Source organism: Mauremys reevesii, linkage group 16 (genome assembly GCF_016161935.1).
Source record: "Mauremys reevesii isolate NIE-2019 linkage group 16, ASM1616193v1, whole genome shotgun sequence".
Lineage (NCBI taxonomy): Eukaryota > Metazoa > Chordata > Testudines > Geoemydidae > Mauremys > Mauremys reevesii.
The window spans coordinates 23,024,070-23,045,332 of NC_052638.1; the positions used below are offsets into that span (position 1 = coordinate 23,024,070).

The 21,263-nt window shown below is 39.4% G+C and overlaps 1 protein-coding gene and 1 long non-coding RNA gene across 9 annotated transcripts in view; one reads left to right on the plus strand and one right to left on the minus strand.

Moving 5' to 3' along the window:
• Positions 1 to 6,856, minus strand: part of LOC120384723 — a 34,060-nt gene extending 27,204 nt beyond the window's left edge. The window contains exon 1 of the long non-coding RNA XR_005589062.1: positions 6,819 to 6,856. This is a non-coding gene — a long non-coding RNA (uncharacterized LOC120384723). The remainder of the gene's footprint in view (positions 1 to 6,818) is intronic.
• ZNF536 (zinc finger protein 536) overlaps positions 1 to 21,263 on the plus strand; it is a 521,459-nt gene that overhangs the window by 335,730 nt on the left and 164,466 nt on the right. For all 8 annotated transcript variants that reach the window (XM_039503707.1, XM_039503708.1, XM_039503709.1 and 5 more), the window contains one exon: positions 19,701 to 19,853. In XM_039503707.1, the coding sequence (XP_039359641.1) occupies positions 19,701 to 19,853 (153 nt within the window). The remainder of the gene's footprint in view (positions 1 to 19,700; positions 19,854 to 21,263) is intronic.

Consider the following 21,263-nt stretch of genomic DNA (forward strand, 5'->3'; position numbering starts at 1 on the left):
TTTTCTTCAACCTGGCTTCATAAGACTAAGTTCGCATCATCATAGTTGGTGTCAAAATAGTTTTCACCAGGGTTCAAATTGGAGATGGGAAAAATGGAGCTGATCAAATACCAGAAATATGCATTGATCAGAGGAATTATTTATTTTTAAAAAAGTAAAATTAATCAAATGTATTGAACCAGTTTTATTTCTGCCTCCTCTGGAGTTAATCAACTTGTCTGGATTCCATTCAACCATCTCTGTAAGGAAGGTTTTTATGTCTGGCTCATAAAGACATGTTTGAATAACACTTTTTAGAGATTGTAGGTGAGCCTTTGGAATTCACCAGATTGCATCAAATGGCAGCTATACACAAACATTTCTTAGTGGAAGATACTTCCAGCGCTCACTACCACCTCTGCAAATTATTCACTTTGAAAGAACTAAGACAAGGTTACCAGACTGATTGAAAAAAACAGTCAGTTTACTCAAAAGATATGGCAGGCTGGGATTTTCAAAGGAGCATAAGGAAGTTAGGTGGCTAAATCCTATTGACGTGTGATGGGATTTGGACTCCTAACTCATTTAGGCAACTTTGAAAATTCCTACCATCACCACTGGAACCATCAATTCATGAGTCTCAGGGGGTTAGCTGGAGAATGCTGTGAGGAGTTCCTGCAGGCAAGGGCTGAATGTGTTTCCTCTGAAGTTATACTTACTAAGTGCTGCCACATTGCCAGGCCAGCCCCATAACTCAGTTCAATTTTGAAATATAAAGTATATAGGAAAATTGCAGATGAAGAGAATTCTCCGCAGAACTCATGGAAAATCTGGTAAAATAAACCTTCCACCCCTAATTTTTTTACTAATTTTTTAAAATAAATGTAGTGATTGAGAAAGATAAGGCATAAAGACTGATAGCAGAGGCTCATGAAAATATCTACTTACAAACTGCAAGTTTCAGCCATCTTTACTCATGTTGACTTGAACCATATTTGTCATGTGGACTCATTGAAACAAGTTAGACTTCTTTTAAAGTACAGTACTCTTCAACAAGAGTAAAGGTGGCAGAATCTAGCTGTGAGAGGGATACAGCATGGGGGCCATCAGTGCAGTTATTCTCATGCTGTCAATGAGCGTTAGCCAGATTATGAAGGACCCTCCTGTAGATGTGAAAATTTGGTTCTATCAAAATTCATTTCCTGATCTCTTAGTAGAGAGTACCAACAAGATTTCCTATCAGCGCCAGATGTAATAGCTTTTTGTTTATGTGGACACCTATCTACTACGAATTAAGCTTAGATTACTCTATCGGTTTATATACTGTCAGCTATCAAATAAATATCAGATGGTTAAAACATTTGATTACTACTGAGTTCTGCTTCATTTGAATCTGTGACATATAGATGGAAAATAAACAAACATTTGGACACATATCCGGTCTATAATTCTACTTTGACTGCTGTATTGTGAGATATATTAGAAAAGAAATATTTTCAATAAAGTTTCATGATATATAGCATTCACACCCAATAGTTTTATAAAGTATTAGAGGAATAGAGTGGTATTAAATGTAGAATCTCTTTTATTTAATTTATTCTAATATATGTTGCTAAAATGTAGATCATATGCTGTTTTAGATCATAATTTTGGTTATAAAAATTGTGATAATCATAGCTGGATTATATCTGTGTCTTGTCATATAGATGAGAAAATGTGTTTCTAAGCTATTTTTCCATAAGGAGAAATTGCGGGATAAGGGGCATGAGTTGTGAGTAACATTGCAACATTTACGGTATGCTATACTGCAAGTTAGACAGCCACAGGTGGCCCATGACAGCTGACTGGGCAAAGGGGCCCTTTGCAATGTACATGTTCCAGGTCGGGCTGCAGCCTGAGGTCTGGGACCGTCCCATCTTGCAGGACCTTGAGCCTGGGCTCCAGCCTGAGCCCAAATGTCTACACTGAAATTAAACAGCCCATTAGCCCGGCCCCTACAAGCCAGAATCATCTGGTTTGGGCCAACCACGGGTTTCTAACTGCAGTGTAGACATACCCTTAGGTTTCACACTAAGGCATAGGGTAGAAATGACCTTAGCAGGATGGATATTCACATTCTAACTTGAAAAAGTTTTGGTGAAAGAGTATCCAGATTGAAAGAAGTATATTAAAAATCAGTTAGTATCTAGAGTAGATAAGTAACGCTTCAGCATGACTGAAAAACAGTCAGTTGAAAAGTTTTATGTAACAGAGGAGGAAGCAGTTTATTGTTTCATGATCTAGTTCATCACCTAATGTATCAGTACAGGCCACATCTTTGCTCTATGTTTTATTTATGGTCCTGTCTATGGCACTCATCAATGTAATATCTGAGTGCCTAAATCTTGCTCAGTAGCATCTTCCTATCATGGTTTAAAATAAACACACAACACTAGTCTCTTGGTCTCTTGGTTAAAGGCCTCTGGCTGCAAATTTATTAATAAAATTCATTATGATAGTAATATAAAATTATTAACTGTTACCCAGTGATAAGTCCCAGCAGTCCTACTTTAATTAAAGTATGCCAGCATGCCTATGGGCAACTCCATCCCTAGTCATCCATAGATGCTCTACTGTGAACTACAGCTCTTTGTCCCGCTGTGGCTAGGAGCCCTCATACTGTACCTGCGGCCAGTATAAGACTAGTACCAGTAACATTACTGACATCGGTTTAGTCTCCCTCTCCAAATGTGTATCCGTCCTTCATATTGCCCAAACACCCAGTATGCTGGCTAGTCCTAGGCAGCTTTCAGATATGTCACTTGAAAGCCAGTTTGTTAAACACCACATTCAGCCTGGGCTGCCAGGCAATTGGAGAGGGCTTCCCACTAGCACCCCCTTGAAAAGGCCTGGAAATGTACTCCCACAAAAGCAGTGGCTTGAGTTCTTGGGATTTAAATTAGTCTATTCGCTGTGTGATGTTACTTCTTGTAGAGTGTCTTAATTTAGCATAGAGATGAACCAGCATTAGAACCTTAAGCCCCTTTAAATTGAAGGGGTAAATTTGGATTTAGATCAATATTTCTGAAGCCATCCATACAGTTTTGTTTCTAGGTCAGAACCAAACCCGGAAAAGGCTTGCTTTCTACTTCCAGTTCACAGGCAGTTTGGTGAGCACAGTCCAAGATGTTGAAAATTTCACAAGAATATGCCTGTCGCCTTATCTAGTCTATCCAAACTGTTTATCTAGCACCTCCTCACTGTGGTGCCAAGGAGTGATATACTATTGCTAATATTGCTGCTATTGAAGATGTGGAAATCTTGCAAAGTAATCTGATCTCATGAAACTCCTGTCATTTGATGCTGAAATTCCACAAGATGAGTGTGTCAAATTTCAGTGCCATCAGACCTGAGCCCTGCCTCTGAACCCTAGACCAAATCCTTGACATGCAATTTAACTAAATTGTGGCCGTTTTGATAGGTGGAGGGGAGACAAATATAGTATTTTCAAGTCTGTATCTTTAAAGTCATGGTTATACTAGCAAGCTTATTTAACTTTCATCTCTTCCCCCCCCCCTTTGTATTGTTCCCCTCTTCCCTCCCTCATACCATTGCTGGTACAAAGTGGTCTCCCCCGATGCAGCTGGGTCTCACCAGTCCTTTTACAGTTCCATTCCTCAGAGCAGAGGATTCAAGGCCTTCAAAGTAACGTAGGGGGGAAGACCTAGTGGGAAGAATTAACTGGACTCACTCTGTCTTCTCTTCTCACTAGCCATATAATAGTGGGGACAGAGGTCTGTGGCAAGCAGGCCCATGGGTTCAGACACAATTAAATGGAATCTGCTGGAGGCCAGTTTGTGCCAAATATCTGTCCTATTTGTTTCATTGCATATAATTTAATATTTGAAGTAAAGCCTGACACACCTCTTCCCAGAGCTTATCGCCCATTCTTTCCTCACACCATTGGTTTCAAGTTGTTTTGGGGCTGTAGAGGTTGCCTATACCCCAGGATATGGATGTGAGTCTTGAAGCAGCAGGTGCTTGTCTTTTGACTTGCAAGAAAGGGTTCCTTAAGGCTACAGGTTCTAGTCTCTCACACCAAAGGATGGGTCTTTCCTGATTGCTATGTCCAAGAACTTCAGCAGCAAGCTCTGACCTTTACAGCCATGGCAGATGAGCTTGTGAGAAACTTTCAGGCAGGTTATCAATACTGCCTGAAACATCAGGCAACACTCTTATACTGGCAGTGAAGTAGAAGAGACTAAGCCCAGGGGAGAGCACGTAGAAGGTAACTTTCAAATTCTAACGTCTATCTATATATGTAATTTAATTTTTCAAGATGATATTTTGCAAGCTTTAGTTCACGCTGTCAGCTGGACCCTTTTGAAAGCTAAAAAAACAATAAATGACTGAATTATTTATGAGACGAAGGTTGCTCCTGTGCATGCAGAGTAATGGTTTTTTATAAAACTTTTAGCACTGGAGTTTGAAGAAATGGTGGTGTTGTGAAAAGGCCCATGTGGCTAAGGGAGTTGGTGTTTGACCCTGTGCTGCTAGTCCTGATTAACCCGTAGCTAGTGTTTGTTGTAGTTATTGAGAAGCTTGGATACCTAAAGCCTCTATTCCTTCTCCTGTACCCCCAATTAAATGACAACTAAATAGCATTTGACCAGGCTGTGCAGGTGTTAAGTGAATTTGAGTTACAAGTGAAGCAGCATCACCCTAGGGAACTTGAAGAGATCACGTAGTAAACCTTGGGGCATGGAATCTGTGCAGCCTGTTGAAAGTGACAGAAGACTATCTTATCTAGTATTGAAGAAGACAATTGTTAACTTATCAACTCCAAGGAATTAGTGGGCTGGGGGGACTGACACTTCTTGTCATTGATGTGTTGCACCAAAGCTGTTTAGGGTAACAGAAATTCAAGGAATGCTGTAGTCCAAAAGAAGACAGCCAAGACAGCAAGGAAACTTGAGGAAGAATTATTCAGAAACATCAGAGGTTTGATGAGCCTCGCCATCAAGTCCACAAATACACAAGAATAGTTGGAAATTTGTAGCTGGCGAGATCAGAGACAGGATGAGTTCTATGGAAGTGAAGAAACTAATAACAGCCAGAGGGCCAGGGCACACCCTGGCTTTCATATCTACAGATGGAGACCCAAAAGGCTGCAGGGCCACATTCCAACCCAGCACATGTAAAATAAGGCTCAGGATTTAAATAGCTCTATTTCAGCATACTGACATGCATGGCCAAAGTCCAACTCTGACACATGCAAAATTAGTTTCAGGATTGTTCCAGCATACTGAAAGCTCATGCCTAAACCAATCAATGCCACAAGCTCAGCTGAACCAGAGGATGGCCTGTTCAAAATAGTATTCGTACTACTCATTGACAGCATATAACATGGAAGTTCAAATGATGTTCATGTATTGTCATATCAAGGTGTTGTAAGATTACTATAGCTAGACCAGCTAATATGTCACCCTTTGTACTTTTATTATCCAGGTATAGCATGCTGCTATATTATTAGTGCATACTAAGACTACTATACAAAACTAGGCTAAAGGTTCAGCTACCAATGTACCTCCTAAGTTATATAGTTAATATAATAATGTAATAAGCCCCATTTATATGGTATTAAGTTAAAAGGTATCCTAGATCCAATATATCTATAAGACCATGTTAAAACAATGCAAAATACCACATCAGTAATCTTTAAAGGAACCTTGTCAAAATTCAAAGGTCCCAAATTTAATCATTTTGTTTTCTTTTGAATATATTTGACAGTGTTCATGTAATTAACACATATGTCTTTAATTTTTATTTTCAAAAAGCCTTTTAAAAAATCAGTTGACATCAGCATCTCAGAGTTGTTCACCAGCAGCTCATTAATAACTACCCAGTTTGTCTTCAAAATGGAGGACAAAAGTTGGAAGGAATCATGTTTTTGTCATATGCTATAATGGGTTATTTTAAAGTGAAGAAAATGATTTCCAAAGCTAGGCATACTAGTCTGACCATGGTCTTTTAATTCACAAACTGCGTTCAGATAACCTTGGAAAGTAAAAAGTAACAAAATTTAGACAATTCACTAGAAAGTGTCTAAATATTGTACTACATGCCATAACCTTATCCACTGTTCAGGGACTACAGTAACACCTGTGCACAAAGAAGTGAGTTAAGAATGGAATGGCAATTTGTACTTGTAATCCTATTGCAATCCTTTGGTTAGGGGAAATTAAACTCGTAGTAATTTTTTTAGTACTATTTTGATTACATGTTTTTTATTTTGATTACATTTTTGTTTTTTTCCTAACTGAGTTTACATAGAGGATTCTGTGACATTTTTAAAGCTTTAGCTGACATGTTATTTCATTAAAATAATGTGTAAAAGTTTTGATTACTTCAGATATGTGAACTGCTGTGCTGGATGCCACTCTATGATAAAATAATCGTGAAACTTCTATAATAATACCTGAATCTCAGGGACCTATTGGCAACTCTGTATTGTTTTTTGAGCAAATTTGGCCATGTTCATGGATCTGACATGGAGACAGGAAAAATCAATAGTTTGAGCTTTTGGGTTTGTTTGAATCCAGAAATCGAAAGTGAAAATCAAGCGATGCAAAGCCCCATTAAGTGCTACTCTGGTTAATCAGGAAAAGATTTTCAAAGGCACAAAGCCTCTGAAAATCAGCAGGAGTTGGGCACCCACTTATGTCTATGAAAATCTTCCCATCAGAGACTACAGTCATGGGCACAGTGGAGAACCTAGACAGAAAAAGAGAGGGACCAGAAAAGGGATTCACACAACCCCCTGCCACCTGAATCCACCATGTTTCTTATAATTTACTTACCACTGACTTGGGTTCTCTATTTCATCCAAATATCCACACCCTGAAGTCTGCATGCTGTGTCACACTGATGTGCATGTGCAGCTCAGTAACTAGACTGAGGTCATAATAAGCTCCATGACCCTTCCTCCTTTACCTTATTTCCAGAATACACAGAGATACTGTGGAAAGAAATGTGGAAGAAGCAAGGTGAGTATGGATCAGGGAAGGCAATATATAAATAGAACTCCAGTTACTTGTTGTTTTAGTTGATTTGTTAGTAACCTCATTTTCTCCCTCATGAAACTGCCTCCACAGATCTTCACTTTTGGAGATTAATCAGCAGTAGCAATCCATCCCAGGAGCAGGAAATCAGGGTAATTTAATTAAAGAGGGACTGTAAGGCAGCTATCCCAAATTGGGTATCTGATCTAGTCTTGGCTTCAAGAGAGCAATGCTGGGTAAAGTGTTTATCAAACTCCATGTTGCAAATCTCAGAGATGGGAATATGATGCAGACAGGCTGTAGAAGCTGCTGTCACCCTAGTGGTATGTTTTTAAGGCCATCTGGTACCTGTACACCTGCCTGAAAACAACACTTCTAAAACCAAAAGATGATCCATTTGGATTGCTTCTGCACTGAGTTAGATTCCCCATTAGAATTTTCTCCAAATGTAATAAACAATCTGGACGGAGTGTGGAACGACCTTGTCCTATCCAGACAATAATTGAGCTCCCCTTTCACATTCAGCTGGTAGATCAAAGCTGACACAGGTGAGTCAAGAATTTGGGTAAGAAAAGATGGACTGACTCCATGAAAATCAGAGACTGCTTTTGACAAGAACTTCAGGCGAGGATGACGCATATCCTACCCTTGATCAAAAATACATGCAAGGGGAATGGACTAGGAAGTCTTGGAGTTTTTCAAGGTTTGCAAGAGTAAAGGACGATGGTGAAAATATCAAATGAAAAGTCCCAGAGAAGATTGAAAAAGCCAGATTTAAATCCCACACAGTGGTTGGACTTTGCACCAAAGAGTAAGAAATTGGTTCAGTGGTGGATGAGTAAAAATGGATGCTTTATGCACAGGGAGGTAATAAGGATAAATAGACACTCAGAAATGTACTTTCAAAGAAAGACAGAAAAAAGCCAGAGCCCATCACTGAAAGTAGATACACTCACATGCAAGACAGCAAACAAAAATGAGGCCCAGAGCCTGACTGGAAACCTAAATGATAAAGCATCCACTTTTTAATGCATCCACTTTTCCTGTGGAAGACGTATAGGAGTCTAATGGGACTTCATGATTATTTGGCAAATCCAAGGATTTAGCATTTTGGGGGCCTATGATCCATGCTGACAAATTAAGTGAAGTGGGATTTGGATTAAAAAACAAAACGAAATGCAACTGAGAGAAAAGATCAGACAGAAACAGCATGTTTTGTCAGCCAAAGCCTGGAGACTGGAGTACCAGAACTGAACTGCTCATGCAAGAGTTGGATGGATCAAGTGTGCTCACTTCTGTCTCACCTTTTGAAGGATTAGAAGAAAGTAGAATAAAAGGAGGGAATGCATACAACAAGTCTTGTCCCGTACTAGAGGAGAAGTCACCTGACAGAGCCCTTTGGTCTGTGTCTGGACAAGAACAGAAGTAATAGCACTGGGCAAAAGTAGGCTGGGGAGCACTCAGAAATTGATCTGGTTCCTTTGAATGAAATAGCCTGCCAAATAATTTTTCCCTGGTAGATCTGATATATAGATCTCAGAGGAATATGATGAATCACTTCCAGACAGCTGCAGGAGGAACAGATTCCTCCTTGGTATTGTAATCCAGGTGGTACAGTGCAGCAGATCTGTCTGTTAGCACTGGTATTACCCAGCCCTTGGTGAGCAGAAGGGAAGTCGCTAGGCTTAGATGTACATCACTCAGGCTTATACTTGTTCCTCTCTGCTACTCTGTCCTCCTTTACCTACCTCATTGAGGTAACCCCCTCAATTCCCATATGCTGTGTAAGTATCAGCCTGACTCTCCATTGTTAATGTAGCACCATTGCTGCTGCCCCAGGCATACCCTTAATGTGGTTCTAAAGTAGCAGCAATGAAGATAAACTGGCACATGTCATTTATAAAAATATCGTATATGTATATAGCATCATGCTGCTGTGCTCCCAATAGCTAAAAGACTTTAACAACAAAATTAAAAAGCCACGTTTTGTCATCACACAGTTGGCTGGAACCCAAGCCATGCTTTGGAAGTTGAGCTACATATGGATCAGGGAAGGAAAATAGGGAAACAGTAGAAGCGTGAAGGAGGTAGATTGAGAGGGAAAGGATAGCAGAGGAGAGGAAAGGGGGGCGAGCTGAAATCAGTGCCCATAATAAATGAAATGGATCTTCCAAAGACCCTTTTCTCCCCAAGAGTGTCAGTGTTGGCAGCTCAGGCCTTTAAGCAAAATAAGAAAACCCAATATTTTCACTCTTAGTCTGCCCATCCTCAACTTCTGTTGACTTCAGTGGTGGACTGTATGTAGAGATCTGAGGGCACAACTTGCCTCTTATATTTACATATATTAACTTAGTTAAATATATAATTAATATTATTTTATATACTGGATCTCTAATGTGTTATAAAAAGGTGTGGTTTGGCTGCTGGTCGTCATCTTTGAGAGATCATTTCCATGCATTCAGAAACCTCCTCAGGAAACCTTTTCTGCTTCATTCAGATTGCAGTTTTTATGTAAGATCATTATTTGCAATAAACCATTAAGGGCCAGATCCAAATCCTATTGAAGTTAATGGACAATTTCCCCTCGACTTCAAAGAGAACTGGATGTAAGAGAAGGATTTTTATAATCATCCAGGCCCTGAATTTCCAAAAGGATCATCTGCATACACTCCTCCTTTACTCCAGTGGGACTTTGTGTAGCAGATCCCAGCGTCTGCAAGATAGAGGGCCGTAGACTTGACTTGGCTGGGACTACTGCTGCGTATAAAATTAAGCATATATAAGAATGTTTGCAGGATTGGTGCTTTCACTGTAAGCTTCTTGGGGCAGGGACAGTATCAGTGAGCACAGTATCAGTGATGAACAAAAACTAAATACTAAAAATGAACTATGCAGTTTATCAATTAGATTAATGATCACTATGCATTTCATACAATATTTAGTTTTAAGTAAGTCTAAAATCATACATAACAATACTATGCTGTAATTGCTGATCATGTATCTCTTTGTTCCAGACACTTTTCTAAAAGAGTATGTATTATGTATGATGTGACCTTCAAATGTCATGAATGCATTGTGCAATAAACTGTCAATATTTGTGGTTATAAGGTACTAGATGACTTTTACAATAATTGGAACAGCTATATTAAAAGCTTGGATCACTCAGCTGGTTAAAGAGAAAGACACAGGCCAATGTTCATCTGGGACTTTCCTTCTGCCAGCTATTAAATGAAAGATATTGCAAGGTGCTTAAGATGTCTTCTTTGTTTGAAAAAGAATATGGCAAAAAAAAGTCTCAGGGGAAAATGTTATCTCTAAATAATCATTTTTCCTTTCAATGTGCATAATTTTCAGGCTAAACTGAGCTCCATACATTAATGACAAGTGACCAAGCTTATTTTTTTAAACATTACGACTTAGTTTCCGTGTCTTTTTTTTTTTTTACAGAATTCTTCAAACAAATCAGACAGCCAAAAAGATGTATTTAAAATTACTTTTGAGCTGTTCAAATTATTTTTAAAGGTTTTAAAAGCTACAGACTTTTCTAAAAAATAAAATACCTACAAAAAATCTGTTGGGAATTTGTGACTTAAAGCAGAAAAAAACCTCTATAGTTTTAAGTTGCTTATTTAAAAGTGTGGTTATGTGTAAATTACAAATAGGGTAAGAACTATAGTAATAATTGGGATGTAAGTTGCTTTGCTTATCAAATATTTGCATTGCTATAGAGTATTTATTTATACTGATGCTTAATGTAGGGCCTACAAAACCCTCCTCAGAAAGCATAGTGTAGTGAAAAATGCCATATTATATCAATGAATTGCATAAATGAAATACTATGGTGTGATATATTTTTGGACTATGGGCTATGAAAACAAAATTTTCAGCTCCTCAGAATACTAGTAAACATCTCTGCTGCTTTCCGAGTCAGTAGTTGATGCTTTACCAGTTACTGACAAATTGCTTAGAACATTTCCGACTCCCTTTCCCTCATGCATGAGATAACACCTAGATAGCTCATTCCAGCCTGAGGTATTGGCTATGATAGGCTTATGATCACTTGAGGTATATTGTGACTCTTCCCTCTCATAAATAGGACTTAACATTTTAGCTCACTGGTTTGAATTTTCAAAACTAGTGCACCTACTTGTGCACTCATTGCTAACGCATATACACTAGCTGTAAGTGCCTTTCATTCGCCCACGCAAAGGACTAATGGGGAAGGCTGATGTCACAAGTAGTATACTTTTTATTTACCAGCTAAACCTTTGGTATAGTCTTCATTCCTAATAATACAAACAGAATTTGGCTGTTGCTTTCTCACTGGCCTCCTTTCCAGTTCTTCTCTAAAATAGCTCTCTGTTTAAACAAATTCTTTGCCAATTCATATTAATGCATAACAGTTTAAGATTACCAAATATAGTCATTATAAAACCTAAATGCTTGATGTAACAATAGAGGCATCAAGTTGTCACTGACCTAAAGTTACCAGAGACCAAAATACAGTTAGTTTTTCAGTAATATTAGAATCCTTCATTTTAAGCCATGAAGTTCACTAACAAAAAGTTCAAGCATTTGTGATGATTATAGGGGTTTAGTTTCAAAATATAAGCGCTGGTCCAGATTGTACTCTCAGTCACATTTGTGCAGCTTTATTGAAGTCAGTTGGGTTGTGCAGCTTTATTGAAGTCAGTTAGGTATAACTGAGGGCAGAACTGGGTCCACTGAACATAAAATGAAAAAAAAAAAAGTTTCCGACGAAGTTTATATATTTCATAATATTGAAAATGATTCAAGTTAACTCCAAAGTATAGACAGCGAAGAAAAAAATGATGCATTCCCAGAAATTGAATGTTCTGTGGTATTTCTCAAGGTGAGAAATGGTTAAAGTGCAGGCAGACCTGCAAGCAAAAACAATGGTGGCAGGTTTTTAGCATCTACTAAATTGCTGCTTCACTTCAGATTCGGACTATAGTATCTCCTGTTCAGAGAGCTACACACAAACTGAGTGCATCAGACTGGGTAGTTTTATAGATATTTTAAAAACAGTGATCCTAACACTTCATGTTGTGCCATATTTTATTAACTTTTACAGGCAGTTCTAAAGAACTGCAAGTATTTTAAATTTCAGAAATATATGAAAACACGGGATTATGTGGAGCTTTAAAGATTTTTGATCATATTTTCAAAGGGACCTCCAATACAGTCTGGAAAATGTGAGTGCAAATGCATACTTGAGTGTGATTACCTATTTTGTGTGTGATTACCTTTCCCATGTGATTACCTATTTGTGGCTAATTTGGCTATCCTTTTGTCGCCAAGACTCCAACTGCCTTCAGTGGGAGTTTAGCCTGCAAAAGGACTGCAATTTAGCTCCTTTGTACATGAAAGTGCCTCTTTGTGTATGTGCAAGTACAGGGTTTCACACGGCAAACAAATACATTTGTAAGTTTTCCAGGATACATTTGTACCTTTGACAATTTGGGTTCTAGGGTGGGTGAAGTAAATCCTACCTACCTAACTCGTATATGTTTTTATTTTTAGAAAATTAGTGCATTCTTTCTAGTCATATTTATTGAAACACTACATAAAGTAGGCCACACAGCACTGATTTTGAGATCGTGAGGAAAAAGTACGCATTTTTAAAAGAAATCTTGTTTGAGTGATTGTCCATATAGATTCCACTTCTGGTGCATGACCCCATGCATGTGAAAGAGGTTTCTTTTTGGCCAGCAGTGTGCACTGTCACCTCCGCCCTGGATGTCCTCACATCCCCCACACCCATGGACATAACAGGCAAAGCGGGTCCAACCATCCTTAACTTCCTTCTTCCTGCCTGTGGCAGTTTGACAGAACTCCTACAGTGTCCCTCTGCTCCTCTGCACACTGTGCAATCATCTGCTAATGTAGACATAGCCTAATGACTTGTCTAAGGTCAGGCAGGAAATCTGATTGAACAAGAATCTGAACCTGGGTCTCCTCTGTCCCAGTCTAACATTATAATCACTGGACCATCTTTTGTCTCAGCTCATGCCTCTAGCTGAAATGCAGCTCATAGCCCAGATTGGCTGGTCACTGAGTAATCACAGTACCACCTGAGACTGTGGTCCACACTTTCCTCAATACCAACTCCTCAGTACTGATGCTTCCAGTACCGGTAAGCTCTGTGGTTGCAACTCTGACATTGACTTCCATCTGCACCAATTTTCCCAGTACCAAAGACATTCAACATACAGTCGTAGTCAGCCCTGCTGTCCTCATCTGCTATTGTAAACTACTCTGCTAGAAGTGCTACTGCCTCAATACCACTTACTAATATTACCTCGGTACTGATGAGCTCTCCTGTTTAGGTTGCGGGTGTGGTTTGAGAGTGCCCTAGGACACTAGACAGGGAGTCCCCCCTGGGAAGAATTATACGCTTTTCTTCCTCCTCTTCCAAGAATAGCAGGGAGATGTCCCCCACCATACACCTCTCTCTCCCTCTTATGAGCTATATTGGTCTGACACAGAATCTAGGGGTCACTGTTCCAAACACAGATCTTAGGGATTTCATGGGGAACATTTACTTTGGTTTCCATCCCGTTGGCCTCCAGCCCTTATAATGTTCAGTCTTGGTCATTTTGGGCTTCTTGTGGTAAGCAACCAGTTAGGAAATCTTCCTGCTCTCTCTCCCACAAATCATCGTAGGTCTACTCAAGAGGTTCAGGGGGTCTGGTGTCAAAGTCTGCACCAGCAGGAGCATGATAGCAAAAAAGATGATGGAAGATCAATTGATTCCAACAGCAATACAATATCTTCCCTCTCATCTAATGAGGGAATCTTCCTTTCTACTGCAGTCTTCTGGATAGTTCTAGGACCTTCCCAGACCTCTTACAGAGCATGGTCCCAGTGAAGGTAATGCAAGAAAAGTCTCACAAATTACTAGAGATTCTGTACTCCTCCATGCCTGTCAGTGAGGGGTTGTTGGAACACCAGCATCCAGGGTACCCCTGTTCAATAAAGCTGAGAGGCATTGTCAAGTTCCTTTTAAGGGATTTGAATATTTCTGCATCTATTCAGTCCTGGGCTCAAATGTGGCAGTGATGCAAAAAGGTCCAAAGATTGATAGAAAGACTTGGTAGAAAGATCTACTACATTGCTAGCCTCTAGATGTGCATTATGAATGATCTGATGCTTCTGTCAAAAACAACTATCTGAACTGGGTCATGTTGTCACAGTCCATAGAGAAGATTCCATGGGAGCATAGGGAGGAGCTAAAAACTCAAGTTTATTTTTGTCTGAAGGACAAATAGAAGCCTGAATCTCTCTGCAGGCTGCTCTAGACACATCTGAGATGGCAGCATGTTCAATGGTCACTTTCATTGTGATGCACAGGACTTCATGGCTTCATTCTTGTGGACTACTCAAGTTGTTCTAAATCATCATTGAGAGCATCCCATTGGAAGGTTAGGAACTATTTAATACGTGAACAGATGAAGCCCTGTATCCATTTAAAGGATTTGAGAGCTGCTCTTCACTCCTTGTGTGCATACACTCCAGCCACAAGGAGTAAGCAGGCCAAAATTTAAAGCCTCATCAGACAGAGGCCCTCTACCTCATATTACTATAACACACACAGATAGTTGGAACCACTGAGAAAGAAACAGAACTTCGAACACAGGCAGCCCTCTGCCTCATCCTTCTCTGCTTCACACTTTGCATCGCCCTTTAATAGGGTTAATTGCATTTTTGAGAGCCAGTCAGAACCATCTGAGGATCTATACCCTGTTTTCCCTGCTTTTGTCAACCACCATTTTTATTTTTAGGAGGCCTGGACCCAGATCTTCTTGGACCAGTAGGTCCTGGAAAGTATAAACAAGGGACGTTCCATCCAATTCCAATCCCTTCCTCCTCTCCCCACTCTCCTTCCCTGTCTTATTTTAGCGACCCCTCTCATAAGACACTGTTAAAACAGGAGGTAGATTCCCTTCTGCAACTCAGAGCAATGGAAGAGATGTCCCTAGAATTCAGAGGCATGGGAATCTACTCCCATTACTTTTTTAATCCCAAAGAAAAAGGAGGGCTGGCATCTGATTCTAGAGATGCTTCAACAGATTCATCCATCATTTCAAGTTCAGGATGGTAGCCCTGGTCTCAGTTATGCCCTTATTGGATCCTCAAGATTGATTCAGTGGTCTCTGCCTTCAGGATGTTATTCCCATCTGTCCATAGATCCAGCACACAGAAAATACCTCAGATTCATAGTAGGGGACTCTTACTACCAATGTAGGGTCCTGCCCTTGGGTCTCTCCTTGGCACCAAAAATATTCACTCATTGCCTACTGGTCATCACAACCCACGTAAGAAGATATGGCATTCAGGTATACCCATACCCGGATAACTGCTGATCTGGGGAAAATCTTTCCAGCAGGTGATCAGGTTGATTCTCATGATATTAGGGCTCTTTACCACAGTGGAGCTCAAGATCAATAGAGAAAAAGCCACACTTTTGGTAACCCAAAGTATAGACTTCATATATGCTTTTACCCAGCACTATTCCATAGTGAGGCTTCAAGATCAGATGTTTGCTTTGGTAGAGCTGTCCTACAATCCTTGTTTAAATAGGACTCCTAGCACCTACTGTCCAACAATGAGGTGATTATTAGTGGATGTGGAGTCCATCTGGACAATCACTCAAAGAAGAAAGAATGGTTAATTACTCTGCAGTAACTGGTTTTTTGAGACAAGTTGTCCACATGGATTTCATAGCCCACCCTCCTTCCTCACTTCTATGAAGTCCTATAGCTACAGGATTCTGAACTGGTGAAGGAACTGAGGGAAGGTTGGGTCCTGTCTGTCCTTGAGTGGAAGATATGCATGGCTCCAATGGACAGTCGTAGCCAAAAAAATCAGATCTCATGTGCATTGGGCACATGCGCACCAGAAATGGAATCCATGTGGACACCACATCATGAAGTTATTGTAAGTACCATTCTTTTTCTTCTTTTTTTTTTCTTTTGGTCCTTGGAATTGATCAGCTGAGAGACATTTCCGCCCCCCTTCAAATCCTGATTAAATCACAAGTGGAATAGATTTGGTAGGACTAATCCTAGTTCCTATATGTCCATAGTGAAACCTTCCCACAGATTGTTGGCACAGCTCAGTACAGCCAGCAAGTTTCCCACCAGTGAAATAGTTTGGAGATGGATGGGGGCATGTTGCAAGTCAGTGTTGCAGACCCATGTGGAGAAGCTTTACCTGTGCCTATATCCATTATTGTTAGCTTAGTTTTAGTGCTGCTAGCCCCCCTCATACTTATGACTGTAGTTCTCTTATCTTACAGATCATACATGTAAGCTAATTTTTTCTTAACCCTCTATTGGTTGTTTTAAGCCAATGAATGTAACTTATCAGATATCAAGTCAAATGGAACTTAAGAACATGCTTTTAATTAGCATCTGTATAAGTGCTTTGATGAATGGGAATGGTTTGCTGACTCATGTCCTAGTGAGAGGAGAGATGTGAGGTAGGGTCTGAGAGGGACAGACAACAACCATGAACATACATTTTCATTGACTGAAGTAAAAGAGTTAGATGTAATTCAGGTAGCAGTGGCCTCAAGCACTTTGGTGGGCTCTGTAAGCAGAGAACATAAGAATGGCCATACTGGGTCAGACCAAAGGTCCATCCAGCCCAGTATCCTGTCTTCCGACATTGGCCAATGCCAGGTGCCCCAGAGAGAGTGAACCTAACAGGTAATTATCAAGTGATCTCTCTCCTGCCATCCATCTCCACCCGCTGACAAACAGAGGCTAGGAACACCATTCCTTACCCATCCTGGCTAATAGCTACTAATGGACTTAACCTCTATGAATTTATCTAGTTCTCTTTTAAACCCTGTTATAGTTCTAGCCTTCACAACCTCCTCAGGCAAGGAGTGAAGAAGAACTTCCTTTTATTTGTTTAAAACCTGCTGCCCTTTAATTTCATTTGGTGGCCCCTAGTTCTTATATTATGGGAACAAGTAAATAACTTTTCCTTATTCACTTTCTCCATACCATTCATGATTTGATATACTTCTATCAGAATTCAAAAGAGAAACCCTCAACACAGCTTTAAAGTCTTAGGAATGCGTTCACTGTGGGAAGAAAATGTTCTTATAGGTAAGACCCTGTTGGAGTAAAGCCTTTAGCGCTATCTACTGTATGTCTACTTAAATTAAAGGAAACTCTTCAGACCACCCACATCTTTCTCTGCTTCATTGTTGTTTTCAGTTTGCTTTTTCAGAGGGATTAGTGCTAGAGTAAACTCCATAGCCTCACAGCCTCAAAAAATTCAGTTCTGTGTAAAGTGAAAATTAGACTCTTAAATCTGCAAAGTGAGCTGTTTATCTTACAAATTTATTCTTTTTTATTGGGCCACACATATTCTAGATAGAAAGATAAAAGGGAAATGGATAACAGACCATCATTTATGGTGACATATAGCAAAACATAACTAGTACTCTTATTCTGTAAATTCATCCTGAGTGGCTTGTTAACTTTATCTATATATTTATCTATAGTGTTCACATAGTGTTTATTGATCAATTGAGAGTTTTTCTTTTCATTGTCATCATACATACAGTATTTTGCACTTCACAATCTCAGAAATGCTTTTCTCTAAAGTAGTTTTGGACCTTATATAAAACTCTTTTGTTGAACACTCTGTACAAACAAACAGTGGAAAATCAGAATTCCTTGGGCAATTCGGAAATATAGGTTTGCACCTATCTGTGTTTCCCTTGATCTTGAAAGACAGAATATACTCTGAATTATGTTACATTTAAATACTTGTGAATAATTCAAAATGACAGTTACTGGCCTTCTACTTAAATATTGTGTTTTAACTCTGCAATATTTCAAGTAGAACTAAGAACTTTCAGAGAATATAGTCAGGCATGTATTTGTTTTAGAAAGCTATCCTTTTTCACCTTTTAAAAAATGACCATTACAAGGCGGAGTGCAAGTATATGGCAAAGCATATGCCTGGTGTCTTTTTTTACAGATATTTCAGCCATAGAAATATTTGCATTTCCATAAAGAAACTATTCTTCTATTTAATATGGTACAGAGGAAAGCTAGCTGGGAGTTTAGAACTTTAGATTTCTATCTAATTATTAGATTTGTATATTGTTTGCAGCTTTCTTAGATAAGACCATTTTGTGGTTGCAATTGAAAATGACTCTTAAGCTTTTCGGGATTCACAAGTTCACACATAGCTCTATCTGTCCTGTCAGTCTCACTCGTGTTTTCATCACTCCCCAACCTTCATCAAAATAGTGACAGTGTCCATTATATGGTATTTGCTTAAAATTTCTACTGGTACCGTGTTCAGTAATGCAGTATTGGAGTCTGTACTATTGAATGAATTTTTTCTTAAGCCAAGTGTTAAATACTTTTTGTTATGTCCTATCATTTCTGAATAAATGACAACTCTGTATAAAATGCATTCCATCTTCTGATAGCTTTGGTTATATAGCAAAAAGCTGAGGATGGAACAAATTTAATCAATACTTTATGGGGAAAATTATCAAGGCTGTGCACAAAGATTTAACTATATGTTTCTTGTTAATATCAATGGGAGTTGCACAGCTTAACCTCTGCACACAACTCTCAAAATGTATCTCTGTGTAGTCTGCCCCTGTAGTGTAACAATATTGTAATTCCATTTCAAAATTTCTACATTTGTCATCCTACTTTCTTTGCTTTTGTACTGATGCATGTATGTCACATATTACATGGGAAATCTTCATCAATACAAAGTGAAATTTGAGATATAAGATTAGTTTTAATAATCACCTTTTAAAAATACCCTTCCTTTTTTGTAATTTTCATGTCAGTCTTATGCCTAAACTGTAACTCACTTTGTCCATATCCTGCTTGAAGCATATTCCCAATAGCCATATTGTTCAAAATGCATGAGAAAATCACATTTGTTTTAATTAGAAGATCTAAATGGTATCATATTAGACACAGCAGCTATTGCAGTAAGATTTACAGTGAACGTGCCCCCATATGTGAAAATGTAGAGGAGAGCGGAAGAGAAAGTTCCCCTCACCTGGCCTGCTTTTTTATTGGCTTTCCCTGACATTAAGCCAGTCAGTATGCCTTGTGCAGCCTAAAGCCAATGATGGAATACTGTGTTAGAAAGGTGGCATTATCTGTTCCAATTTGTATGCAGAAAGGGAGGCAGTGTCACTTCTTCAATCTCCCCCAGTATCTTCACAACTGTGTTGTTGTTGTTGCTTTTTAATTTTAATATAATTAATTGAAACTTTTTCATATTAAAATGCTCAACTTTTCAATAATAATTATAAATTAACCATATTTAACAAAACTTTTTGAAACTTTTTTGGGAAAAAATTAATAGGAACTAAGCAAAAGAAGAAATCAAACCAGCTGCTGACACAGCTGTTTCCTTTCTTGTATAATTCAGTTCAATATAAAGGTACCATATGCTGTTTAAAGTGATGTTAGGAAAGATGAAATAATTTAAGAGAATAACAAGAAAATACATGAATTGTCAGCATTCTGTCAGTTTTAAAGAATGAAATAGACAGGTGTAGTATTGACATGTTTAACTTTGTGTTGTGTTAGCAGTTTCAGCGAGAACAACTTCTGACATGTGCTGAAGTGATGTGAGAACATTTTTGTGTTTCAGACATCGGAGAAGAAGCTGGGAGATCTGTAGGAATCCAGCAGCCAGCTTTACTGAGAGACAGGAGCCTTGGTTCTGCCATGAAAGACTGTCCATATTGTGGAAAAACATTCAGAACGTCACACCACTTAAAAGTTCATTTGAGAATACATACAGGTGAGAGGTGCAGGAAAGTGTGGGTGTTCTATGCCATAAGGTAACAGGCTGGGGTTGTCAAGATGTTGCGATACATGTATGGATGGAAGTTGTAATTTCCAGTATAGACTGGTACTCAGAGTCTGTTGAGAAAGATATATGGCAACATTCCTAAATAAAAAATACAGGAATGGTTAGATGGAGGAAAAGGCCACTTGAACAGAATCATCCTTTTCCAGTTGGGGTTGTCTCAGGGCTTGTCTACACAGTGTTTGAGTCCGTACTAGAGGGGAGTAAGTTCTGGTGTGCACTAGCATGTTGTGCACCACCCTGCTGATGTGTAGGGAAAGTTCCCTAGTGCATATCAGTGGGGTACTGTTTCAATTGGGATGGCACTAACACACTCTAAGGAACTTTTAGTGTGCTCCTGCAGGGTCCACAAAGGTCAGTTAGTGTGTAACACGCTAGCGCATACTACAATGTATATCCCTCTGGTGCGCACTAATGCACTGTAGACACACCCTCAGAGTCACCTGCCTTCTTCACTGTTTCCTTCTGTTACCTTGATTCTTCTGCATAAGCCTATTTCAGATTTATTGATGCTAACTGCTTTGATGGCCTCCCTTAGCACATATTTAGGGATTCTTTATGGTTTTGCTCTGTTATTATTTTTGTTCAATTTATTCTTAACGTACTCATTTTAACCTCTTCCTGTGTACATGAACACTTTAGCTTCTTCAGTTTTATCAAATATGGGTATAGCTTGTCATTTTAATGTTAGAATCTTGTCAAAGTCCCTTTCCATGTGTCAGAGGCTGGGTTTCAGAGCCCTAGCTCCAGCCTGAGTGGGAACATCTACATTGCCATTTTTAGTTCTGTAGCACGAGCACAAGTCTGTAGACCTGGACTCTGAGACTTGCCACCGTGGTGGTGGTGGTGGTGGGAGGGAGTTGTGAGAGCCCCACAAACCCAAGTCTGTAGACCAGGCTCTGAGGTTTTATTGCCGTGTGGACGTACCCTATGATACTTTTTTCCGTGTGCCTGTATGGGGTAGTATATTCTGAATTCTTCAGGCCTACAGTAACTCTGGGAGACTCTGCAAGGTGGGTAAAGGAGGATTGAGCCCTCCCAAAAGGTAAGTATATTTGTCACATGACATGGGTGACAGGGACTCATTTCTCTCTCCTCCTCTGGAAGCCATGCATGGGGGTTTATTGCAGGGCTTTTGTGGATAGTAACTGCTTAGACTGTGTAGTCTGCATGTGGATAGGTCCAAAGCTGAAACTGGCATGGGTGATCAAGAGCTCATATATTAATTACCCACATACAGTCACTTCTGCTACTCACTGGCAGGTATGGTTCTTTCCTTCCTATTCAGCAGGATAGCCTGTTGGGTCATTTGAGTCACTCAAATGGTGGTCATCCAGGATT